The 27778-nt window shown below is 36.0% G+C and overlaps 1 protein-coding gene across 2 annotated transcripts; it reads right to left on the bottom strand.

Annotated features, from left to right (window-relative positions):
* Nucleotides 1–2999: 2999 nt before the first annotated feature.
* On the bottom strand, nt 3000–13714 carry LOC133293734 (uncharacterized). Of its 2 annotated transcripts, XM_061492333.1 has the most exons (18): nt 13565–13714; nt 12610–12810; nt 12382–12499; nt 11982–12092; nt 11738–11856; nt 11519–11599; nt 10721–10888; nt 10551–10620; nt 10325–10476; nt 9267–9431; nt 9114–9185; nt 7710–7824; nt 7370–7633; nt 7101–7252; nt 6784–7011; nt 4309–4965; nt 3695–3850; nt 3000–3554 (listed from the first exon to the last, which is right to left on the bottom strand). In XM_061492333.1, the coding sequence occupies exons 2-18, from the start codon at nt 12733–12735 to the stop codon at nt 3483–3485; spliced, it is 2826 nt and encodes a 941-aa protein (XP_061348317.1). In that variant the 5' UTR covers nt 12736–12810; nt 13565–13714; the 3' UTR covers nt 3000–3482. The 2 variants fall into 2 exon arrangements, with proteins under 2 accessions (XP_061348317.1, XP_061348318.1); XM_061492334.1 differs by lacking the exons at nt 12382–12499; nt 12610–12810; nt 13565–13714 and having other exon boundaries at nt 3002–3554; nt 11767–11856.
* Between the last annotated feature and the right edge of the window lie 14064 nt (nt 13715–27778).

The raw sequence follows: 27778 nt of genomic DNA, 5'->3' as shown, positions 1-27778 counted from the left end.
TTTTATAAAAGTTAAAATCGTATAAATATCTCATTATCTCTTTCTTTTTCTCCCTTACCTTTTTTTAACTCCTAAATAAGGAGAGAGATTATCCTCCAATTTTCCTCTCTTCCTTCGCTTCCCTCCCCTGGATCCCCTTCCTTCCCTTCTTCTCCAAACTTCCAAACAAAGCCTTTTGAGAGTTGGTTTTAGGAGGGGAAGGAAAGGAAAGGGAGAATTTTAGGCTCTGTTTGATTTCTGTTTTGCAAAATAGTTTTTTAGTTTTCAGAACAAAAAAACTAAAAAACTCGTTTGGTAAGACTTGTTTTGTAAAAAATATTTTGAAAACTATAACTGTTTTTTTGTTTTTAAAATCAAATTTAGAGAACATGTCTGAGTTGTTTTTGTTTTCTGTTTTGATTTTTAACTTTCAAAAAGAAAAAATATAGAAAACAACTGTTTCCATAACTATTTTACAAAACAATTTTAAGAACAAAAAAATCAGAATACAATCAAACAGGCCCCTAGTAAGCTCTTCTCTTGTTTGAGAGTTTAAAAAAATGGGGGAAAGAAATTGGAGATTTTTTCTAAACTGTCCAAAATCCTCCTTCTTCTTAAGATTAAAGTTCCCCCAAATTGGGGGGTTTAAGGGGGAAAATATTAAAAATTACTTATCTGCTCTAAGCATTAAAATGTGAAAACTATATAAATGTGAATTATTTTTAAATGCGACATTATTAGAAAAGTTTCAACTACCAACATAATTTATCGACGAAAAAAATTTCGTCAAAAATAGTGATGAAATTATTTATGAAAATCATATACGTCAAAATTTTTCCTTCAAAACTAAAGTCGAAATTAGAGACGGAACCAGATTTTGCAGAAATAACTGACATAAATTTTTTACGAAAAAAAAATTCAGTCAAAATTATTGATAGAATCTAAATTCCGTCGAAACTTTCATCGAAAATATTTTCGTCCCAAATTTTGACGAAACACATTTTCATCAAAAAGTTTTGATGTAAAACAATTACATCAAAAAAATTTACGGAAAATATTTCCAACAAAATTTTTCGCAAAAAATTTCGACGAAAAATATTTCCATAAAAATTTGTGACAAAAAACCATTCTGTAAAAAAATTTGACGAAAAATAATTTTTGTCAAAATTCTTTACAGAATCTAAATTTTGTCAAAAAAATTTCCTCGAAATATTTCAATAAAAAACATATTAATCTACATTTTTGACGAAAAGTATTTTCATTAAAATTTTCAACGAAACACATTTCCATCAAAAAAAATTGACAGAAAAAAATTTCATCAAAATCAAATTTTCGTCAAAATTCTTTAGAGAATTTAAATTCCTGCGAAAGTTTTCGACGGAAACATTTTCTTTAAACTTTTTAACAAAAAAATTTCGTTGAAATTTTTTACGAAACACATTTTCGACGGAAAATATTTTCGTCAAGTTTTTTGGTAAAAAACATTACCATCAAAAAATTTGACAGAACTATTTTCTGTCCAAAAATTTTGACAAAAAATATTTTTGTAAAATATATTCTGACAAAATTCTTTAAAGAATCTAAATTTTGCCGAAAGTTTTGAATGAAACATTTCCCTCAAAAATTTTGACGAAATTCTTTTTTCGTTTAAAACATTTGATGGAGAAAATTATTTTCGTCAAAACTTTTGACGGAAACTAAATTACGTCAAAAATTTTGATAAAAAATTTATTTTTATAACAAATTTTATCGGAGAAAAAATTCCATCACTTTTCTACGAAAAGTATTCAAACAAACAAATAATTTTGTGACGAAATTTTTATCGTAAAAAGTACATAAATAAATTTATTAGAAATTTTAAATTTAATTTAATTTGTAAAATATAATAATTATATTAATTTTAAAAATTGGATAAAATGGTAAAAATATCTCATTAACCCCTTATATTTTTCCCTTATCAATTTTTTAACTCCAAATAAGGGAAGAAAATAGCCTTCAATTTTCTTCCTCTCTCTCCCCCTTGAATCTCCTTCATTCCCTTTCCCTCCAAACTCGCAATCAAAGTCTTAGTAGTTTGCATCCACTGGTAAAACAACATCCGTGCACCTTCAAATGTAACAATGCAACTTAATATTTATACTAAAAACCATGGGACTAAAAAAATTATTACTTCTGCTACAACTCTGAAATACTATAGTTGAATCTCACTATTGACATGACGGGATAAGTTTTGTCAATGATAAAATTATGAATCTCATCGGTTGAGTTAGCTGGACTTACGTCTTTATGTCACATGACAAAACATCCAGAATGTCTCGCCTCCTCATATCTCGTACTAAACATCATGTCCCACCAAGGCCGATAGAGACTATAGGCAAGACAAAACGACAATAATTTTGTAACATTTTTATCATTTTTCGTTGTGACAGATATCATTATTATATCTTAACCATTAATTTTCATCAATCAACTATTATTATTTCTGCAAATTAAACTCATTAATTAATTATTAATTCACAATAAATAATTATTAATTGACAAAAATCAATAATTAAAATATAACAGTAACATTATTTGATAATAACAATATTCTAATTTTTTTTATTATCCCAAAAAGCCTGTCATGTCTCAACAGTTGTACCTAGACAAAATAGCATCAGTGCACCTTCGGATGTAACATGTGGCAACAATGCAACTTATGGGAGAAAAAAATATCAAATATACCATGACCCTCAAATATTTTTTAAAATGCTACAGTAAAATCTCACTATTAGGCCCTATTTCTAGCACGAGTCAACTAGACTCGCGTACTTTTACCACATGACCAAATACCTGATGTCGGAGATTGGCACCGTTGACTCAGTCAACAAGACTTGAATCCTTCAATCACGTGATAAAAATATATCCCACAAGGCCCAAAAAAAAAATTTCACAAAAAGCCAAGTTGCAACTTACTGGAGCTTCAGAAGCTGGCACCCACTGGTATAGCAAGGCAAAATAGCATCAGTGCACTTTACAAAAGGTAGCTATAATAGACTTCAACGGACAAATTGTAGGGTCCTTAAAATATATTATTCTCCGTTCTAGTATAAGTTAAGAATGAACAATTCACCTCTCCCCCAAACAAACAGAAACAAACTAAACAAAAATCAAAACAAAATAACGAAAGCACAAGATGTACAAGACTATTTGATAAGTCCAAAATGAGTCCAAATGACGATATAGTCAGAAAGACATAACAGAGTATGAATAACAGCAGAGGCTCTTATACGCTTTACTGTTACATTTGAAACAACTCACAGGCATGTGGTGTATATTTAAATTTTCACACATGATCTGGAAGTCCGTCAAAATGATCCAGAACAACAAATTATTGGGGACACAACACGCCGAAACTCATTTTACTTTTTGAGAGGGGCAACACGTCAAAATGATCCGTCAAAAAAGTTGCGACACGCAATAGAAGCAATAAAGCAGAAAGTAAATATCCACAGAAACTTGAATTAGGAGTTGTCCGGCTCAGAATCTCCCTTAAGTAGCTGACTTGCATCATATCGCAACATCTCCACATACTCCTGCAAAAACAAAGTCAATTTTTGAAGAGGTTGTGCACAAATCATTAAGCAGAAGCTTAAAAGAAGTGGTTGGCTTATCAACATATTCGGTGCAACCAGCAGCTTTCAGTGCACTAAGACATACACAAACAAATACTTACGCTGACAAGACTCTCATTGTTGCATAACTCATTTATAAGATCATCAGAAATATTTCCACCGCCAGACAGCTCGACAGCATGTTCAGCTACAGCACGGAAAACATCTGTAGGTGGACTCAGGCGCTCAATCCTCTCTGCCACTAGTTGAAGGTCAAGCTGGAATATGTACAAGATAAGGAAACAGTCATAATAGAACTACTAATATAGCATTTCAGCTTAGAAAATAAATGGGTAACAGTGCTTAGGTATTCCCCCAAAAAAATATTTGAACTTGCGTCTTTTATTCAAAGAAACATTTTATGTTCACTTACAAATAGTTAGTTAGATCATATTTATGTTCTTCGTAGTCAAATTTTTTTTAAAACATCCTAGAGTCATTAAAATACACAAAGTAGGGAGTAATCAAATGACCCTTTTGTTTAGCACATCAATACATCCAATGACTATTTTGTAAAGTGAACAATGGGCCAACCATGGGCAAATAAATTTAATTACATCCCATTGCAGACCAGACAAATAAGACGAAGATAAGAAAAGGCTTGCAAAAGCAAACAATAAAACATGGAAGTGCAGCAATACAGCCAATGCCTTTCTGTTAGCACATGTATACAAACCTGTAAACTTTGATCATCAGAATTTTCATCTCTGTTAAGTGTTCCATCTCTGTTTGGTGCATGGGGTTCTGGTTCAGCAGCAGAGAATGGTGAGGGAGGAATTCCCCCACCAAAGGCTCGAGATACAATAGGCATCATCTGTTGAACCATCCTTGACAAATCAATACCACCACCCTGTCCTCTTTCCATTCCAGCAAACATACTCCCCACATCTTGACTGCCGAACTGTTGTGCCATTTGATCTACCGTGTTCATTAACTGTGGGTTCTGTGTGAACTGCTGCAACATATTACCCATATCTTGACTGCCCAACTGTTGTGCCATTTGATCCACCGCGCTCATTAACTGTGGGCTTTGTGTGAACTGCTGCAACATATTCCTCAAGACATCAGGTGAGTTGACTCTGGTTTGTTGTGAAGCAGGGCTATGTAAAGCCTGAGACATCAAACCAGCCACATCAATCTGGCTATCACTAGAGGGAAAGGGCCGCTCGGATGGTCCATTGGCATTTCTCGAATTCACAGCAGATCCATGACTTGCAAGATTTTGCAATATCCGCTGACCATCTGTTATGGTTTGCTGACTTTGATTGACAGAAGAACTGGATGATCCATCATCAGCACCTTTACTTACAGGAGGATGAAGTCTTGTTCGCCTCTGTTTTGGCACACAAATTTATGAAGGATAAGAGTAAAGAATAGTCATGTAATGTGATAAAGGGCACGAGATGTAGAAGTTTCAAATCAAGTTCACCAAGGCTCTGTGATAAGCACAAATGTGTCATGTTACAATTCCATTACTGTTTATGTGTCAAAAATTACGTAACACACTCCATGCAGTTCAATATTTGATGTTTTCTATTTTGTGACAACATATTGCTGGCTCCAAATGACTTGTTTTTTTATTTTTTCATCCTCTGAAATCATCTCATATTACAAGTAAATCAATATCCCCATTTCCCACGCGTGTAAGTAAAAAATTTAGAAAGTGTCAGAGAATAATATAAACCATTAAAAAAGCCCTCACCCAACACCTCAAAGTTTTGGGTTGAAATAGTTCTTTATATGGTATCAGAGCTTCAGTGACCATGAGATCATGAGTTCGATCCTCACCACCCTCCACATTCTAAGTGGAATTAAATAAGCACAAGGTAAACCAAAAAACAAATTGGGCCCATGTAATCCACGCTTCAAGCCCAAAGGGCTCTTGAGTAAGCGGGTGTGTTAGAGAATAATATAAACCATTAAAAATGCCCTCGCCCAACACCTTAAGGTTTTGGGTTGAAATAATTCTTTATAGAAAGACAAATATTGACAGAAAAATCAAGGCAAGCCCAACACAAAATAACTTTTGAAAAAACGGGGTGGAATGGGGAGACTTTCACCCCAGGATGCTTTATCTTCATAGGGTTGGGAGCACAACCAATCTGTGTTTACCATGACAAATGAAATCTCCATACAGCTTTTTATAAAAATCCCCATACATTGATTATAACACAGCCTTGGATGTGCATCAAATTAACTTCAGGTCAAAAGAATCTGTTTAAAATTGCTACATCATATTAACCTCTGAATTATGTCTAAAATTTGATGCACAGCCTTGGATGTGCAACAAATTAGCTTCAGGTCAAAAGAATGTTTTAAAATTGCTACATCATATTAACTTCCGAATTATGATAGCTTATTAAAAAAATTCAATGTTAAACTGCAGAATGGCTCCATCAACATCAAAGTATATATTCTAATACCTAAGAGGGTATCTGACAAACCAGTGTCATAAAATAACCACATTCTGAATCTATATGTTTTCAGTTTCTAATTAGTACATAGTAAAATATTTTCTTCATTTGCAAAGGCACAGTATCAGAATCCTAAGCCTTGTATATCACCTGTACCGATTTTTAAAGGTTTTTTTTTCTCTTATTTATTTATTTTCCTCTTATTTCTTCAATTTTTTTTATTCCTATTTTTACTTTCTTTTTTCTCTCATCTGTTTTTTTTCTCGTATTTATCTTTTTTTCACTTTATTTTATTTTTCTTTTTAATTGTTTATTGCTATTTTTTTCTATTTTTTAGTTGTTACTTATATAATTTTATTTCTTAATTTTTTTCATCCTTTTTTTTTTGTTTTTCCTCAATCTTTTCATATTTTTCATTTGGATTCATCTACCACCAATCTCAACTAATTTGGGATAAAGGTGATGTTGATGTTGATAGCAACACATTCAGGATAATACAATGTGTTGGAGTAGGGAGAGAAAACTGCTCCGGCAAGCATAATAGAACATAACTTCAATAAAAAAGGGGGGAAGTAAATATATAAATTCAAAGGGAAGAGGAAGACTCATCCAGCAGCCTTTCAAACACTATGCAAATAGCATTCCAACAACACAGCAAACAAATCAATTTACATAGCATGCTACATCAATTGGGAAATTTAGCTTCTTATTCAAAAAATAATAACCAATAAGCTCACCTTGCGTTCCAAACCACTCATACCCAATCCTAGTGGAGCAGCTTTGGCAGGTACAGTTACATCTTGTCTTTCACTTACAGATGGAGCATCATGTACTTTTTCTGATTTTACTATTGTTTCTCCACTAGAACAACTTTGCAAATCTTGATTGGAAGAACTCGAAACAAATTTGTCGACCAAAACATCTCTATCATCATTACTACAGGTTTGGACTGCCTCATTTTGGGGCTGGTTGTGATTGAGAGGAAAATTTCAGTAAATTAAAATCTATGCTTGTAAGGGACAGATATATCACCAGGTATGGGCAAAATTACTACCTTCTGTACCCCACTTTCAGATGCACAGCCAGCTGAAGATGTACTGGCAGCCCCAAAGCCATTCATCCCTATGGTATCTAGCCGTTCATTTCCCAGAGCAGGTCTTGATTCAGACCCAGAAGACAAGTCCCTGCTAGTTGATTCCATTTGACCTGATTGAATGCAAAACAGTTTTGAAAATTAAATACTACTGCATTGAGAGTCTACATATAATTAAACAATAAATTGGTAACCATCTGACAGAAATGTGTAATCTCCTTGCATATTACCAACAAAGTTTCTAACAGACGACAATGGAGCTGAGTCAGGTGGTGGCTGTGAAATAGAAACACCAAAACCAGTTTGTGTGCTACTAGCAACTCCAACACCAGGAGGGTGTGATGGAAGAGTTCCTGCTATGACATTTCTAATAGGTAATACCCGTGCAGAACTTGAATCACTAGAGCCAGGCTCATTTCGGTGTTCACCTCTTGTCCCTTCCCCATTATTTGGCCTAGAACTGATTGCTGAAAGAATTGGTGCAAGAGACGCACCTAGTAGGAAGCACAATTAGTAGAAGTTGTATAGTTCATAGGTACAACCATAGAAGTACAATTAGTTTTTATTTACCAGCATGTATATGAATGTTTACGTTCCTAGGAGCACTCCCAGTACCGCCTAATGTTGCAGGAGTTGAAGAAGGAACAGGACCACCAATGAGGGAGCTTGTCTGATGTGGAAAGGGCTGAAAATAGCATAATATCAGCATAACCAGAAACGATCAATGTAAAAACTATAAACCAATCCACACAGTTAAGAACAAGGTTCTCAGAGATCATCAAATATGCAGCAGACTTCATGGTCAACCTTGCACCAATATGAACAAACACAATTACCCACCCCAGTGAACCATGATCAGGATTCGACAACCCAAAATGGGGTGTTTTCCTAATTGCAGTTTGAGGCATTAACAATCAGTTAAGAAGAGACAAAACAGATGAAGCCCATGGCCCCATTGTTATATACAAAAGGGCTTAGCAACCTGAACTTGCTCTCGCACCATTAGAGGTAGCAATTTTCAACACGACCCATTGACGCAACATAAGAAATTCGTATTTGGGTCAACCCGTTTTCAAATTCATTGACAAAACCGTAGTGTTCATGTTGACAAGACCTGACACAATAAAATTCGTGTTGTGTTCCAGGAAAACCATATATGGACTGAAGCCTTCAATTTTCTAAGACAAGTTTTATCTATACAGATAGACTGGACAGCCTTGCTGCATTATTAATTTTTTCAACTTCCTTGTTATCTCTTGTCTAGCCTGCTTTTGAAGATATCTTGCCCCCAGTACTAGTTATAAATTTTCTCTTTTTTCTCTTGCAAAAGTTCATTTTCCATCCCAAAAAGATGTTAACTGATTTCTCCTTTCCTTATGTATCATACAGCTGTAACTTACTGTATACAAAAAAATGTAAAAAAATATAATCAGACTGTAAAAATATCCCTTCTTTCATGAACTATCTATTAAAGTTACATGACAGAGGTCACAATTTACAACCTAATTCAACGAATATTAACCATTTTTCCCTTGCATATCGGCAGGAATTTAGATTATATTGTTTCTGAAGACATGAAATCTTAAGCATATAGTGTAATATGTCAACTGTAAAGAGTCAAGTTCAACATCAAAACAATTTCCTATATTAAGAGAGCGAAGAAATAGTTTTGAAGGCTTATGTTGCAAAAAGAATATTTTCATGAAACAGTATTACTAGGACAAGGTATTGAAATAAAAGCGGTCATCAACTGTCTTTCAATCTTCAATCATTTATCAACAATCTATTTGACGTTAAACCAAAGTAATCATGTACAATTCCACTTTCCAGGTTTGAAATATCAACAACAAAAAGTTTATTCCATGTTAATCAACCTGATCGAAACATCATATAATGCTTAAATGCTTAAATAAATGAACTGCCACATAGAATCACCATTTACAAAACCAGGATCGATCGAAATAAATGAAAAACCTGCACCATAATAGGATTTGGCCCTGAAGGAGAAATATAAACTGCTGGTCCAGCATTAACAACAGATTCTGCCTGAAATTAGAATATGATCATGAACAATATGTTAACATGATAAAGTAAATCAAATCACTTAAGAAAAGAATAAAAACATACAGAAGCCTGTCCCATATGCAGTGTCAACATTGTTCGGCCGAGTTCAAGTAGAAGTGCACCCAAATGATGCATAGCAAGTCCTATTTGCATTGACTCTGACTGTATTTGACCCCTCATATGTAGATCAGAAGAAGTACCCTCTCTCTCCAATCGTCCTGCAATGTGCTACGGTAGCAAAATACAAGTAAAACATGATCAGATAAGATAAAGGGTGAAGATAGTCAGGCTAGTTCAAACTAATGAATTCTACAATTCATATATGTACTTCATCATGATAACAACATTGTGTTAAACAAAAATATTTTTAGACTCAGATTCTGTTAGAGATTTATGTATTATTGCATCAACATATGTAGTCAGGGATGGACAGAAAGATATCAGAAGATTTGAGGTTGTATCTAGCAAGAGAGTATGCAATAAATACATCTCTCAAATACTAAGACATCTTCTAATCTAATCTCAACTGGATTTGCCCTGACATCCAAACCAGGTTTAACTGACAAAACAGACTAAGATGTGTCAAGATCCCTCAATTAATCAGCTGACATGATCGATAAATATGCAGGTCTTATCATAGTCCATTAAAGATCAAGCCCTGTTAAGATTAGTGAATTTCCACACATAGAAGTGAAGGTTTAGTTAGATACAACAAGTTTATTGCAGACGAGGTACCTAGCAGAGGAAAGTAAGAAGGTTCCCAATTATTCAGTTCACATAAATAAATTTTTTTTACCATCAATCTCTAAAATAAGCATACTAAAATGCCAGTCATTTTGACACCGTTTTACTTCCTCCAAACACGAATATATTGCGCATTAATGCTTTTAAGGAACAACTGGTTAAAGAGTGCCACAGTTCATTGTGCCTAAAATTAGTACTTAGGATTATCCTATGCAACTTCCAACCACCTTTCTTTTTTAGTAAATCTATAATTCACAAGCCTTCCTGCCAGTAAGACTTATACTGACAACAAATATCCAATGATTGCAGACAGTAAAAAAATATTTATATCATTAAGGGGAAAAGATGAATATTTGAAAATGGGATGTGTTAATTACAGATAGCGCAGCAACAGCGTGACCACCAAGCAACTGTTCTGCACGACGCAAGACAGTGCTTAGCGCTTCAAGTGTCGGCAACCCTTGTGCATTGGATGGCAATTCAACTCGTTGATTTCCAGGATTAGTTGAAGACAGATTCGGTGCATAACCTGCATAAGCAAATCTAAATATTTCAACTTCCTTTCAATTTAAAATAAAAGGGCTACAGTTTCAACATCATCACCATATTGTGATAGTGTCTGTTCCATGTGATTTATAAACTCAGACAGTGTGTTCAATGAATGAGGAATTGGCTGAAATGAAGAAGAAAAAAAGTTCAATGTTATCAAGAATGCATTAAATTTCAAGAAAACAAAATTAAGAGGGTATGAAGAAGAGAGACTATGTTCCTACTGCATTGAGAGAAGGAGCGGGTATAGCTCCTGCAGCCATAGGAATCTGAACAACTTGAGACAGAGATTGGAATGCTTGAACAGGAAATGTCTGCCCGGACTGTGCCTGATTTCCTGCTAGGTTTTGATTTCCAGCATTCATTTCTTCAGTTCCATTCCCTGGTGGAGCCTGACAGGATGGATTGGGCCCGGTTTAGATGCACACCAACTTAGTTCAAACGACATATATTGCAGGAAGCATGTAGCAAAACAACATTACTAACTTGAAAGGAAAACAGTGTGTTCTGCACCCATTCTATCTCAAAATTAAACTGACGATAACAAATAGAGGATTTAACCATGCCATGATAGTGTCATAAGGAAAAATAAAAATCTATCATTGTACCCAAGCCCCAAAAAAAAAAAAGGGAAAATAAAGATTCCAAAATTAGATAAATAATCATTCATAAGGTACTTGAGAAATAATACTATAAGAGCAATCAGTGAAAACATTGTACACTAAGAAACATAAGCCACCTGAAATAGATACCACAACACATGATTGCTTCATGATCTAAGGAGATCAAATTAAAATGGACAAGCAGAAAGAACCTACACAATATTTACCATGCAATATTGCAAGGAGAATCTCATAACAGAAGAAGATTAGTAGCCTGGGCAATAAAATGGCTGTGAACTTAATTCAGAGTCATTCATGAATAAGAAAATTATGTATGTGCATATCATAACCCAGTTAAATCACACAAATGATAGAAAATATAGCAAAAGGGTATCTTTTCAAGCAAAAAGTGATACACACCGAAGACGTTTGTGTAGCATTAGGAACACTAATTGTGTTCTGGCCACCATTTCCAATAGAATTCAAAACTGCCCCAATAACCTGAAAACATAATACAACAATCCATAATGTATTTCAGGCAATAACAAAGCAAACCATTACGGCCAACACCTATCTGAAGACTAATAGAATAAAACTCATGAACATGAACTACTCAAGATATATGCAAAAGTAACGAACCCGACTGAGGTCATGAACAATGCCTTCACCTTGTTCCCCCACATTAAAAGTCCCAAGAACAACACTGTGCGAAATTTGCCCAACACGATTACGAGAAGCCCCTGAGCCTACATCATTACCTTCCAAATAATAAAACTTATCATTATTAGCATAGTACAACAGAAACTTGATCTACAAAAAAATTCTTAAAACCTGGAAGGAGAAAAAAGAAAAAAAAGAACATGAATGCAGCCTTCAGTTATACCTCGGTTACCACTTGTACCAGTACCAGTTGGCTCCCCAGAACTCGTACCAGAAGCTTGTGACTGATTTGGTTGTCTTTCAACTAAATGCAATGTATGCCCATTCTCAACATCTTAAATGGTTAAGGATTATGTTAGAAAATAAATAGATAAACACCATAGTTTGATTTCAAACACAAACCCATTTCAACATTTAAAAAAAATTCTGCTTCAAGCCATAGCATTTCCTTCAGCCATGCAATCCAAGTTTTTTTAAAAGCCAAACTAATAAGGATGTTGAATAAAGAGAAAATATTGAATGTACTTTACTTACAAGATAGAAAATCATCTTAAAACTAAGAAACATCCAGATCAACTAAGCATGAATCCGATGAAAAAAAAAATCTACAATTTAAAGGATACGATACTCAGAAAGAACGTGCTCATCCTTTAAGACCTTTCCTCTAAAAATCAGCCGTTGCTGACTTACTGGGACACCGATTTCATTTGCAATTTTCTCTTTGAACAACGAAACAGGCATCTGAAATAATATTGAAGACCAGCTCCAGAGTTATGCTCTAACCTACAGATATTACCACAAAAAAGGGCTTGAAAAACACAAGAATCACGGGAATGGAGATTATAGCTCACATTTTTTTCCACTTGAAAACTGTAGATACGAGAATCTAGAGTCTTGATATTGAGCTGAACAGTTGATTCTGAACCCTCTGAAATATTGCCAATACTGGAGCCTTCATTGGAGCTCTGACCCGCCATGCTATTTGTTCAGCTGCAAAGTCTTGGACCTAGGAATTCAACAGAACTAACCACGCAATAAAGATACCAAAGTAACTGCAACACAATGCAAATGTAGGCCCATATTAATCAGAAGGTATTTCATCGAGGCATCAGAAGATGACCAAACGCATAACTTCACAACCATGTAGCAATATAGAGTATTCTACTTTGACCATAAACAGGTCCATGCAGAAAAAGCACACGAGAAAACACCATGCTTGTATGACTATGATCAGTGATAAAACATATCTAATACATCCGTGTGCAAGAGTTATGCAATATGTAAAACTCAGCAAATCTTCATTTTCAGTCATTAAATTATAAAATCCAGTAAACTAAAAATTGCCTCAGTAACGCAAATATAAAATATGATTATCTTATGCATCAGTCATCACTTTCCTCGTCTAAACAACTCATAAATAACCTCAGTGTCATTCGACATATCAATTAGGTTTTGGGAACTACCAGACGTTGATGCTTTAATCCAAACACAATAATGTCTTCTAATGCATATGCAATCAAGACACGCCAATAAGGCACAGAAAAGGATCATATCCAATAAAAAAAATATACAGAACACAACAAAGACGCAAAAATTAATTTCAGGTTCGTTACGCCAAATAAGTGTATGAATGACTCAAAGGTTGATCAGACTTTGATAGTCCAGTTATCATCAACACGCACACAAAAAAAAAATTCATCAAATTTCAAAATATGATTCAAGTAGCCACCGTAATTACAATGCAAATAATAATCAAAAACAGCGATTCAAGTATGACAGATATTTCACAACAGGGAACTAACTCACCTTGATGAGTAAGGGAAGTTCCCCTCGCTACTGAGAAGATGAGAGCAACGAAACAGAAAAGGAGTAAGGGAAAAAGTATTGGAAGAGAAAAATAGCTTATAAGATCTGCGTTGGAAGATTCTAGAGAGATTTTGGTGGAAATGAATAGTAATAAAGTAGAGTAATATATATGTATAGAGAGAGAGAGGGGTGAAAAAAGTTCTCACCGTCACCGTTGTTCAAGGCGATGATCTTTCGAGAAACTTCGACAAGGGGGCGATGCTAATTACCTCTATGCATATTGATTCCACTTTTTCATTTTCTTGTCACAGACTCAAAGAATACAAAATAAGGGGCAGCAAGTCGTCTACGAGTCGTTGTGTGACTGGGCTTTCCAGCCCATTCAATCAAACACCGTCAATCATCAAAATAACCATTGGCCCAGTAGGCCTAGGCTCTTGATTTGATATCTTCAAAACTTATTAATAAAAATTAAAGCATTTAACATATTATGAATAAATTACCCACAAAAGAAAGGTCGGAATACAAATTTGGGTAGATAAAGAAACAACTCCTTACCCAACGGGTGTTGGTTCTTGCGCTGAGTTAGTGGAGTTGGACATGTGTTCGATTCCTGCTGAATGCATTCTTGGAGAGGGGGCTGAACCTTTAGCCATCACTAACCCCCGCACTCTGGATTAGTCTCATAGCCAGCTCAAAGAGTCGAAGCTTGTGGGGATACCGGAGGGAGCCAACTCGCCTCAAAGAGGTAATTAGGGTTGGGTAACTCCAAAAAAAAGAAACAACTCCTTGAAGTCTAACTTAAAAATGTAAAAAGTATTAATTACTTTCTTAAATAAGTAATTAGAAATATTTAATAAGTATAATTCAATGTTTCTAAACCATTATCTTTTAACATGACCTCAAATTATTTATTCATTGAACGAGATTATTAAGATTGTGTTTGAATGGTGTTTAGATATATGTATACCTGGATGAGTTGCGAGGTTGTGCTTCTAGCTTTCATTGATGTAGACATGTCGATGCATGAAAATGGCTCATCCATATGCTCTGATGAAATAAGAGGGTGTAAATCCCCAAGGGTAGCTCAGTTGGCAACTGCGCTCTCAAGGGTTTGCTTGAGTCAGGGGTTCAAACCCTGCCTCAAGCAAATTCTTGGAAAATCTTTAGGAGCCAGAGGATGTGTCTCCCTCCTCGAATTGGGGGATTAGTCTCATACTTCCTCCGGTAGCGAAGTTCAATGCACCCGCTGTTCCAATGAGGGGCTAGCCTACAGGGCCGTACCCCGAGGACAAGGTGACCGGAGGAGGTTGAATAGGGATACCTCCAGGTTATACCAAAAAAAAAAAAAAAAAAAGAAATAAGAGGGTGTTGCACTTACAGGCACTCTGATATTCAAGTCAGTAAGAGGAATGAAGTGTAATTGAAAGATAGTTACCTTTGTAGTTATTGAGTGAGAGTCAAGACTCTTGCTTATAAAAGGTGGCCTTCATGGAGTCCTAAGGAGCCTAGGATTTCCCCTTTAATGGCTCAAGTGGATAATGAGCCTAGAATTAGGTCCAAAATAAAAGCCTCTAAGCTTAGTGTTTCACTTCTTGGATACCGAGTTTATAAGATATGTTGGCCCAGTTTGGAGAAGTCTGTAGTGGAGTTAGGTTGCATGCTAGGTTGCAAATACAATTTGCATCTTGGAATACTAGGTTCGAGGTCAAAGCCTTTCATTTGAGTTTGAAGCTTAAGAAGTTAATATCTCGACAGGTAATAACAAAAAAACATTAATAATGTGCAAAAACGAGTTGGGACTTTAGTATGCCTAAACAAGATAGGACTTTTGAAGATCACTCAACTAATTTAAGGCTCTAACTAATTGTCTCAACTAGCAAAGTTACATGGAAGATCACCCATCCGAGATAAGAGTTTGAACCGACTTCCTTAACTAGCAAGGATTTACATAAGATCATCTATATGAGATGGGGCTTAAACTAACTACCTCAACAAGCAATATCTTACGGGAGATCACCCATCTGAGATAGGGCTTTGAAGATGTGCTTAAACTTACTAGGTCTTTTGTGGGTACGTTGCAATAGATGCCTTAATGAGACATACCAACTTGCAAGAAAGATGTCATAATTCAGTTGTTAGGTTGCTTATAAAAAAACTATAGTCAAAAGAAAATGAAAATGAGATTTAAGAGAGAACCATTTATATGTTATTAAGCAACCAACCTTACCACTCACCAAGATGGCCTCTTGGGGCTGAGATGACTTGCTTGTAATCGAGGTGCTGCTATGTATATGTTATGCAGTGAAAATTTTATTGTTCACAAAAAGAATTTTGCACCCAATCATTGTTAAAGCTATTAAATCAATATATGAATAGGCCTAATTGGAAATAGCAGAATGAGAATTTCCATTAAAGCTATCATCTCCCGAAGTTTAATAGCCATAATGATCATTTGATGTCAGTCAAAAATCATGCTTTGCATGAATTACAACTTGGCACAATTTGTCACAATATAATATTAAATTAATCCTAAGTTTATCTGCCATAGGATGGTGGCTAATCTTAGGAGAAATGAATAAAATTAAAAAAGATCGTCGTGTCATGAGCCAAGTTCTTGGGGAAAATAGATGGATCTCGTTTGCTTGAGGTCTATGATGTAGAAATTTACATTGAACAAGATATTTTTAAAAATTTGATTGTAAAATTTCAAGGGCCTAGGTTATAATCAATTTGAGAATCAAAACATAAGATTCTAAAATCATCAATTATAATCAATATGGGGAGTCAAATCTTGTCGCAAAATGTATGCTCAGACTTAGATCCAGTATTGAATTCAGAGATACCTTATGTTGAGAATTAAGAGACAAAAATTCAAGGATTTTATTTTTGACTTATGGATTAGGTTGAGTGTGCTTCCTACGTTTAATGCGGGAATAGAAATTTATCAGTTCTCACTGATTACTCCAATATTCATATATGTATACCTGAACAATTTGTGAGTTTTCGCTTGAACTTCCATTGATGCAAGCCTCCCGATGGGTGAATATGGCTCCTCCATGTGCTACAGTGGAATATTGGGGTCTTGCACCACCAGGAACTCTAATGCAATTCAATGAGTGTAAGAGGAATGGAGTGTAATGGTAAGATAATTACCCTTGTAAATTGAGTGAAAGTGAAGACTCTTACTTATAAGAAGTGTTTTCTAAGGTGTCCCAAGGAGCCTAGGGTTTCTCCCTTAGTGAGCCAAGTGGATAATGGACCTAGAGTTAGGTCCAAAAGAGATTGAATTTTCAAATTTTAAAGAAAAATTAAAATGTAAAGAAATTCAAATTTGTAAAATTCTTTTATTATTTAAATTCATTATTTGAATAGTTGCTCATAAAATTAAAATTTCAATCCAAATTCTCCTATGCATCTTTCCAATTGATACTTAACAGTCCTTTTATAGGTTTGGAAAGATGCCAACTCATGTCCGTCTTTACTTCTTGGTCAATAGAAATGGAAGTTCTTGAAGCAAGAATTGAGGGCATTATCTTTAACATTAAAGTCTTGATTCCTTGTCAAAATAACAAGTTTATCACACAAATTATTTAAATTCTCTTCAAAAAGACTAAAATTTGAAACATAATTTGAACATAAGGCATGTTTTTGAAGAGGTTCACTTAGTTAATTGCATCAATCTTAGAAACACGAGCCAAATATCACTTCAGCAATTCGCATCACTCTCTTCATTTCTCTTCCTTCCATTATTTTAAATGTAATTTTGAAGATATAAAAATGAATCTAAATAAAAATAATTTAGAATTTTTAAATCCCTTGTTTCAACATACAAAATAAATCATTTTCATTACAAGTCACTTTAAATTCTCCCGAAAATATTTCAATATTGAAATCATTTATCTATACGCACGGATAGAAAAATACTAATTGCTCCTAAAAGTTACTCATGAACAAGTGCCAATAAATTATTGAAAGTTATTGTTCACTAACGTGGCATTCATATATTGAGATAAGCAAGGTATGCATGCAAACTCCAATAGGTGTTAATTCCTTATTTTTGTTTAAGAATTTAAATGTATATTTTTGAATATTATCCATTAATTTATTGATTACTCGACTAATCCAATTTGAGCCGGGTAGGATCACTTAGGTGAAAAATTCTCCCAACCAAGTTTTAACATAACTACATTTCTTATGACTTAAACTTGAGACAACTGGTTAAGCTTGAACAACCCATTATCACTTGATCCATATGCTAAGTTCTGATTGTAAATGTATATTCTACAACTTATTTTGAAACAATTATTAATGACTATTTTAATTTTCAATTACCCTTTCCTGGATCAGGGTTTGTGTATTGATCAAATTTTCTCAATAAGCAGTGCTTATCAAAACCTAATGAATCAGAAGAGAGAAAATGAACTTCAATTGAGTAAAAAAATAATGAATAAAAAATTATAAAAGGAGCTAACAATGCTCCAAATATATGCCAACATTATATCTTCTATTGGGAAAAACTAACTCAACAGGAAGAGATGCTATCGAATTAACTGACTCACATAATCATTTAGTAACATATTAAATAAAATAGTACACATGCACAAGTATTGGCATGAAAAAGAGTGTCCACGAGTTTATATCAGGGTAGCACAAGAGGTGAAGTTTTGATTTTAACACCCTCCTTCAAGTTCAAAGATGTACATTTAAAAGACCCAAATTGCTAACCAAGTTCTTAAACGGACATGCAGACAAGCTTTTAGTGAAAAGATTTGCCTGCTGGGTTACGGAAGCTATGGGTAGAAGATAAATCAGTCCATCATTGATATTTTCACGAATCAAATAAGAATCTATGTCTATGTGCTTTGCTCTTTCATGAAAGCTTGGATTGTGGGCTAAATAAATCATTGAGCGTGTTATGGACCCATATAAGGGGCCTATTAAGTGATAAGCCCAACAAGGGGCAATCCAAGATATGGATTGATATTAATAAGGGGTAGATATCCATCAAGGATACTAATCCTAATACAACAGCATGACAAGCAAGCCTGGGCCCTCACCAGAGGCACCAAAGGCCCATCCACACTACCCACAGGTAACCTCTATAAATATAAGGTAAACCCTAAAGGTACGTACGCTCTCTCTCTTACTGTTATGTTGTCACTGTGCGCGCACACACACCCCATTGGCTAACGCTGTCATAGTATTCTGTGCACAGTGATCTGCTTGACTCAAGGGTATCTCATTCATAGATACCTTGGAGAGTGCACTAGATCTAAGAGAAACATACCAGCCTATTGGGCTGGACATCTCTGTCCCAAGGACAGAACATTGGCGCCATCTATGGGGAATTCTTCTCTGAATTTGAAGTTCCCACCAATCTGATAAAGGATGGCAATCCAGACAAGGAGCAGTAGCCAGCAGTTACCCCAGAACCAGAACCAACCGCTGGATCCAGTTCTGGAAGAGGTAAATCGGCCTTAGAACCAGCTAGGAAACGACGCGGACTATGATCATGTCCAGGTTGAGGACGACATCTCAGACACCGCGTCTACTCCAGCGCGTCGAGATAGGGGGCTTGCACAATCACAACTCCAGTAAGGAACAACCCTTCCCAGCATCCTGGGGATCTTGCTGCCTGCATTGCTCAATCAGCCGATCCGGATACTCGACTGGCTAATAACGCATTTGCTGCGATCATGAAGCGAATTGCAGAATTGGAAACTCGTAATAATCTGCAACGACAGCAAGATTTTCGGGCGATACGAGAAGAAAATAATAGAGGAATGTGAGACCTGGAATAGCGCTTGAGGGCATGAATCTACATATTATATTGGGTATGGATTGGCTGGTTCGGTATGGTGTGATGCTCGACTGTTGTAGCAGGAGGATTTTCTTTTCTTCAAAAGGAGAGAAGCCGGACAGTTTGTACTTGATGGCACCGCAGTTAAATAAGGCTCTAGATGAGGGATATGCAAGATACATTATCCTGGGAGAACTCGTAGGAGACTCCAAAGAACCTACTGCTAATATTCCGATTATGTGCGAGTTTGAAGACGTATTTCCGGAAGAAATTCCCCATTTTCCACCTGAAAGGGAGATTGAATTCTCAATCGACTTAGTACCTGGTGTGGGGCCTATCTCATTGGCTCCATACAGGATGTCATCAGTGGAGCTAGTAGAACTAAAGAAGCAGTTAGAAGAATTATACCATAAGAACTTTATCAGACTGAGTGTATCTCCTTGGGGTGCACCAGTCATCTTTGTGAAGAAGAATGATGGGACTATGAGGTTGTGCATGGATTACCGACAACTTAACAAGGTAATAGTGAAGAGCAAGTACCCTCTACCCCGCATCGATGATTTGTTGGATCAGCTCAGGGGTGCTTCAATGTTCTCGAAGATTGATCTTCGTTCTGGATATCACCAAATCCGGGTATAGACAGAGGATATTCCGAAGATGGCTTTCCGATCCAGATATGGGCACTATGAGTATCTAGTGATCCCATTTGGGCTTACTAATGCCCTGGCCGTGTTCATGAGTTATATGAACCGAATCTTCAAACCATATTTAGATCAGTTTGTTGTGGTATTTATTGGTGATATTCTGATCTACTCCAAGAGTAAGGAAGAGCATGCAGAGCATTTGGAGATAGTCTTACAGATTTTGAGGGAGCATCATTTATATGCCAAACCATCCAAGTGTGAGTTTTGGTTACATGAGATCCAGTTTCTTGGACACGTCATCTCATCTACAGGAGTGGCTGTTGATCCGAGTAAAATAGAAGCCGTGTTGGATTAGGAAAGACCCAAGAGTGTTACTGAAATCCGGAGTTTTCTGGGTTTAGCCGGATACTACAGGCAATTTATTAATGGATTCTCCAGAATTGTCTTGTCATTGACTAGGTTGACCCGAAAAGGGGTGCCATTTGCATGGACCCTTGGGTGTGATATGAGCTTTCAAGAGTTGAAAGACAAGTTGACTACCGCACCGGTTTTGATGTTTCCTGATCCAAAAAAGAGATTTGAGATTTATTGTGATGCATCCAAGTATGGATTAGGGTGCGTGTTGATGCAGGAGCGAAAGGTAGTGGCCTATGCTTCTAGACAGTTGAGACCACATGAGGAGAACTACCCTACTCATGATCTTGAGTTAGCGGCTGTGGTTTTTGCATTGAAAATATGGAGACATTTCTCGTAATGCCTGATAACTTGCAATGATCAACGACTGTCCCCACACACTAACACGAGACTTTTCAGCGTGCTTTGTCCTCACTCGCACACTTCTCGGGAAAACGTCCCAGGAGGTCGCACATCCCAGAATTGCCCCAAGTCAAGCACGCTTAACTATGGAGTTCCTCCATTTTGGGCTACCGAAAAGTAGATGTATCTTGTTAGTATCACCCGGGAAAGGCGAATATTGTGGCTGATGCTTTGAGCAGAAAGACCACGAGTGTGGCTAGCATGATGATTGCAGAGTATGACTTGATTAAGGAGTTCAGAATTTGAGACTTCATATTTCATGACTAAGGTCAAAGTCCGAAATTCGTTAATGGAAAGAGTTAAAGCGGGCCAAGTGCTTGATGAAAGGATTCAAATGATGAAAATGTGAAATACTACAAAGATCGATTAATTGTTCCAAAGGGGTCCATGGTGGAAGAAGTGTTAACAGAGGGCCATATGGGTATGTACACCATCCACCCTGGTGCAACTAAGATGTATCAAGATTTGAAACGAAATTTTTGGTGGTCTGGGATGAAGAAAGACATAGCCCAGTTTGTGAATAAGTGCCTTATTTGTCAGAAGGTGAAAATTGAGCATCAGAAGTCTTATAGTTTGTTACAGCCATTAGATATTCCGGAGTGGAAGTGGATGAGTATATCTATGGACTTTGTTGTTGGATTACCGAGAAGCCAGGCTGGATTTGATTCCATATGGATTGTGGTTGATAGGTTGACTAAATCCGCCCATAAGACGACTTTCTCCACAGAGCAGCTAGCCATACTATATGTTAGAGAGATTGTGAAGCTTCATGGCATTCCCAAAGCATAGTCAGTGATCGGGATCCAAAGTTTAGTTCACGCTTCTGGGAAGCGTTACATGAGGCCTTTGGTACTCAATTGAGATTGAGTACTGCATATCACCCGCAAACAAATGGTCAGACAGAGAGGACCATTCAGACACTGGAGGATATGCTGAGAGCATGTGTACTTGAGCAGGATAATGCTTGCGACAAGTACCTGCCACTGGTTGAGTTCTCCTACAACAACAGTAATCATGCCAGTTTGGGCATGGTTCTTTATGAGGCCTTGTATGGCCGTAGGTGTAGAGCACCTACTTGTTGGACGGAGATTGGGGAAAGACAGTTATTGGGGCCGGACTTGGTCCAAGAGACCACAGAGCAGATTGAGATGATCAGAGATAGGCTGAAGAAAGCCCAAAGCCGTCAGATGAGTTACTACGATGCCAAGCATAGACCGCTTGAGTTCTCTGAAGGGGATAATGTATTCATTCGATTATCACCCACTACAGGTGTTGGACGTGCCTTGGGAGTAAGGAAGTTGAGTCAATAGTTCATTGGGCCCTACCAGATAATCAAGAGGGTCAGACCGGTGGTGTATCAACTTGCTCTACCTCCCAACTTGGTGAATCTACATGACGTCTTCCATGTGAGTCAGCTCTGCAGATATATATATATATATATATTTATGATGATTCACACATAGTACAACATGATGACATAGAGGTTAAGAAGGATTTGAAGTTCGTTGTTGGACCTACTAAAGTTATTGCTCGAGATGAGAAACGACTTCGAAATAGAGTCATTCCCATGACCAAGATTCAATGGGAAGGATTGACACCTAAGGATGCCACATGGGAGCGGGAGGATGATATTCTCTGGCGTTATCCCGATTTTGATATAAGGTATGATCCGATTTTGAGGACAAAATCTTTTTAAAAGGTGTGGTGAATATAATAACCCTAATTATATGACTTTTAAATTAGAGGGTTATGATGAGGATCTTATGGTCATAAATGAAATGAGATTGAAATTCTAAGAAATTTGATACCCATATTGGGGGTATCCTGAACAGTTGAGTTTTCAACTGTTGTTTTTAACTGCTGACGCAATAACAGTCTGTCGAATAGCTCCAATCTAGGAAATCTGAGTTAGAGAGCTAATCTAATGATATAAACATCATGAATGAGGTTAGTATATGAAATGGTGAAGATTGATATCCATATTGAGGTATTTCAGAAAAGTCACTTTTACCGGATATTTTGTACTGCTGTAGCAGCAGCTGGTAGAATCCCGGAACGGGAAAAAGATGAGAAAATAGAAATAAAGACCAATATATGCCTAACAAGTCATAATTAGACCTAAAATTTTAAAGTTAAGAAGTTTTTGAAATCCGGGTACAGTTAAGAACACCGGCAAAGACTACAGTACAATTAAATAACGGTTAGTGGATCTGTGATCTACTAATCTAATTTTTAAGTTACGAACATAATAATTTGACAAAATAAATGTTAAATACTTAAAGTTAGAGTCTTGGGTGTTTCCGGGTAAAAATTTGACGATGGTTCAAATAAAAATTACACCGGGTCTCACTAAAGGACAAATTGCCACTAAAGTGACATGGCACCACTAATTAGAGCACCCTACCCCTTCCCCCTCATTTTGAATCCGCAGCCCCCTTCCCCTCTCTCTCTCTGAATTTCAAATTTTAAAAACTCTCTCACTTCTCTCTACGATTCCATCACTTAAACATCTTCAAAACACAAAATCTCCTTCATCAAAGTTGTTCCCCTCACTCTCCTCTTCGCAACCATACCATTTTTATGGTGTGGAGCCAAAATTTCGTGCCCTTTATCATCCCTAACAGCCATGGATTTGTGAAGAGTTAAGGCCTTTGAGTTGTGTTCTTAAACTCTCTTGAAGAACAACACTTGGTTGCTTGGTTCTTGCGATTTTTGGGTAAGTTCTCTTGATTTTTTTTTATGAAAAACCTCTTCTTTTCTTCTTGTGTTCTCGAGCCTAACTCATGAGCATGTTCGTGAAGGTGTGTGCTTGCCTAAAGGTGTGTTCTTGGTGAAAAAAGGTGGAGCCTTGAGATAAAGGAGGAAGTTTGAAGATGTAAGCCTCTATTTGAGAAATATGAACTAAAAAGTCTATCCTTTTCTTGTGTGTGCCATGGTTTTGTTATGTATTGAAGAAATATTGTTTAAAATTTTTTAATGCCATGGTTTGATGATGATCCTTAAGGGTGGGTGTGGTTTGAACCATGGAATGGTGGATTGGATGACTAAAGGTGCCACCTTTGGACCTTTGAGTGATGTTCATGTAAAAAGATGACTATGAACCCTAATATGGACTATGTATGATTCAGCCAAGTCAAGGATGGATAGGGTTTGATGACAAAAAAATGTGTTTAAAGTTGTTAAGTGTGGAAAAATGATTAGAAAGATTAACTAGGTGGGTTAGCTCTAAGTAAAACTCACTAATCATGATTAATAATGGCTAAAAACCCTAATTAAAATAGCTCATCAAATCTGCCCCATAAAGTATATAAAGGTTTAGTTGTGTTAAAATTAAGGAGATGATGAATTAGGGGATTAATTAAGGGTAGGAATTAATTAACAAAAGTAATTGAGGATTTAACTCTAAAATTGGACTAAAGTAGGGTTTAGGTACACTAATTAAGTAATTAGTAAAATTTAAGTATCATGACATAATGAGACTAAGGAGATTTCATAATGTGACTTAATAATAGAAAAATCCAAGAATTAATGTGAATTCGGATTTATAATCAAAAGTAATTAAGGTTTTTTAAGTAAACACATTTAAGGCTAAGTAACCAGTTTTTTTGACGAAATTGGGGAGAGCATATCTCCCTCTATAGAGGTCATATAAGGATGTTCCTTATATCAAATTGAATATTGAGATGTTAGCTATGTGGTGTCAAAATTTGGTATCAATTGAAGATTTATTACATTTTGTATGTTTGTTTTAGTAAGGACTGCACAGGGAGGCCATGTGCAGGGGCTGTACATGGCTGAAACTTCCACGAATTGTTTCTCCCTCAATTCTTACTCAAATTAGGCTCATAATATGTTGAATTAAATATAAAGGTGTCTAGTTATCTGCATAAAAATTTGAGAGCAATTGGTTTAGTATATTGTCCAGAATTGCAGAAATGGTCAAGGATGTTTAGTTCTCTGTTCGGAGTTGGCAAACAGCTTTGCTTGTCCAACTTCAACTGGTCATAACCGGAGTTAGAAAACTCCAAATGAGGCATGTGATACCTTGTTGGAAAGGTCTTTGAGTCTATATTAACATAATTAAATATGAGAATTTTATATCAAGTGAGTTGCACTCAGTGACTAGAAAACAGAAGAATGTACAGTTTTGGGAAAACCGTGAAAGTGATATTTAAGCTAAGTGAGCTTATGGGAACCCTTAGTAACTTATAATAATCATATATATGGCTTGGGTGAGTTGAAAATAATCTAAGTTACCTAAGTGAGCCTTGCATGTGATTCTAAGTTATGTAAGTGAGTGAAGATATAGGTTGCTTGTAATAATGCACTAAAATACGTAATTATGTAATAATTAGTCTAGACTTGTAATGGGCATATTATTGGCATGTAAGAATGGGATGTGGAATCATTAAGTGATTGAGTATTAATGATGTAAATGGTTCCTGCTCTAGGTTTCCCTTGAGGATTTGACACTTGAGAGTTGATTGGAGCATACATATTTTTACTGTTGGAGTTGGGCTTGTGATAAGCTCAGTGAGGTAAGTTCCTAGTTCCAGTTTCTCCTCTCTCTTGTGGCCCCACCATGATGGTGGGCATTATGGTTGTATTGTATGAAAGTATATGGTATGATGTATATGTGCATTCATTCACATTCATATAGATGTTATATGATCTTGATGTTACTATGATGCACTGATGGTTGTATTATATGCTTTATATTATGGATTTATTTAGGCTCATGATTGTATCCTTGGAGCCATGGATTATTCACTGATGTTATGTTTTAGAATTAATATAGATTTTATGTATGCATTCCGTTAATTTAGACATGAAGCCTTATTGTTCGTATTGACCCATGGAGAGGATTGCAGTCCGTGTGGGACTTGCAAGCTATCTGTTTAAATTATTGTATCTATCAAGTTAACTATATGTGTGGGACCCATGTTCCCAGTTATCCGAAATACAGTCGTTATGTTGTCCGTGAGACTCTATCAGGAATGGCACTTGATGTCATATCCGGATGGTCAATGGCTACTAATACTGGCTAATGAGATTAATTAGTAGTTGTATGTTTAGATTTACGCTTTCGCAGTATCTCACGTGAACGTTTTTAGAAATATTTTCAGAAAATATTTTGGAAAAAGTTTATTCGTATTTTTACGAGACATTTTATTAATCTTTAAATAAAATCTTCCGCTCTATACGCTATAATATCATGATGTTAACAACCGGAGTACTACGGGGTGTTACAGGTGGTATCATATATACAGCTTCGTACAACTACCATGTAGAAACGAGTTGTTAACTTCGCGTTGCTCTAGATTATATCCCCTCGTAGTAGTAACACTGAGAAGTATGTGAATGGTAGCAACTTTAGCTACTAGAGAGAAAGTATTGAGAAAATCCACCCTCTCAAGCTTTGTGTATCCCATGGCAACAAGCCTGACCTTTTGGTTTACAATTGTGCCATCAGCTTAAAGTTTGGTTTACAATTGTGCTCAAAGGAAGAACTTGAGATGACATTAGATGTTGAGTTCATGCAGAATAACAATAAAGACACCTTTGCAAGTCTAAGAGATGACTTTACTATATGTCCAAGGCTAAAAATAATAAAACCACAACTATAAGCAATTCATGGTGGCATCAAAACACCCATGGCAATGATAATGCATAGTTGTTGGGTCAAAAGCTGTTGGGTGAAGAATATGTTATGATGAAGACGTTTCTCAGTTCACTAAGAAAGAACATAGTTGCTCTCTTAGTTTCAACCCAAGTGCGCAAGTGCACGCATCAAGTAATAAATGAGAGTATTAATGCCTAGATTATCGTTCCCACAAGGATGAAACTCTAATTAATTCCTTATACTATTTTACAAAATGAAAATGAAAAGAAAAGTTAGTAATTGACATATCTGGTCAAACGTTCCCTACTGTCTTGACAACGTTCCTCAAGGACAGTAGGTTCAATCTGACAGCAAACAGTTCATCGCTTCGTTATGTATGATACCCTTCTTGTTGAGAGAAGGAAAAACAATATTCATGGGAGAGTTATAGATACAAGATCGAACAAATAACAAAAAAATAACAATAGTAATAACAGTAATTAAGAGACAACAAGATGGATGGTGTAAAACAGTTTTAACGGAAGGAACGGATCCACTGTTCCATTCTTAAATAATTATTCTTTCTACTCAAGACTTAACACTTTTGTCTTTGTTCCAGTCGCTTAACTGCCAACGTTTGATTCCTCAGCTTATGGACTGGATGGCTCACAAGTTTCCATACTCCTATGGCTCCCTTGACTCCAACAGGTACTGGGTACAAGACCTTAAAATGAACGAGGTGGCCCCTTATTCCTAAGGCAACCAGCAGTGTTGTTTCCACAACATTACCTTCCTCCTTTAGTTAAGCTGTCTGAAATCCCTTCATTATGGAAGTTCCTTTCTCAGTATGTGTTCAATTTCCATTGATACACAATGAATATAGCTCACTTAACCAGAGAAATCCAAAAGCTTAAATACAAAAGTTTCGAAAATAAGTCTTTAAAAACTTTGCAGTTTTTCTGTTCCCCAGATAGTTTAGCCCATGGCTACTAGTTTAAACAAAATTATTCCAAACTGAAATCCCATAGACCCGAGATTCAGTTCAGAGATAACGAATGGAAAGGAGAGAAAGAACACTTGTATTTAAATGAAAATAACTTCGAGTACAACGAAATGAAAGTGGAGAATATGGTTGTTGCTCGTGAGGAGTCTCAAGTGGGCGATACAGAATGAAGAAGAAGTGTTGTCACTTAACTAAAGTTAAAACTACACAAAATTACAAAGAAAACTATAAAATAAACTAAGTGATCTCTTCTTAAGGAATTCAATGGTTGTCTTCGTGCTAAGACGTCCTATTTATAGGCAGAAGAGTGAATGACAAGCTTGTAAATCTCTTGGAGTTGTTTTCT

This window comes from Gastrolobium bilobum, unplaced genomic scaffold (genome assembly GCF_033153095.1).
Source record: "Gastrolobium bilobum isolate Gb01-03AN ecotype WA unplaced genomic scaffold, APGP_CSIRO_Gbil_v1 utg16528, whole genome shotgun sequence".
Taxonomy (NCBI): domain Eukaryota; kingdom Viridiplantae; phylum Streptophyta; class Magnoliopsida; order Fabales; family Fabaceae; genus Gastrolobium; species Gastrolobium bilobum.
This window is presented reverse-complemented; position numbering and strand designations above follow the sequence as displayed.

What these genes read in the sequence shown, in the direction of transcription:
- LOC133293734 (XM_061492333.1), bottom strand. Translation starts at nt 12,735, where the DNA reads ATGGCGGGTCAGAGCTCCAATGAAGGCTCCAGTATTGGCAATATTTCA. An exon ending in TGGTACAAGTGGTAACCGAG is followed by an intron (nt 11,857 to 11,981) that starts GTATAACTGAAG and finishes ATTATTTGGAAG; the next exon opens with GTAATGATGTAGGCTCAGGG. An exon ending in CAAATCCTATTATGGTGCAG is followed by an intron (nt 7,825 to 9,113) that starts GTTTTTCATTTA and finishes TGCTATTTTCAG; the next exon opens with CCCTTTCCACATCAGACAAG.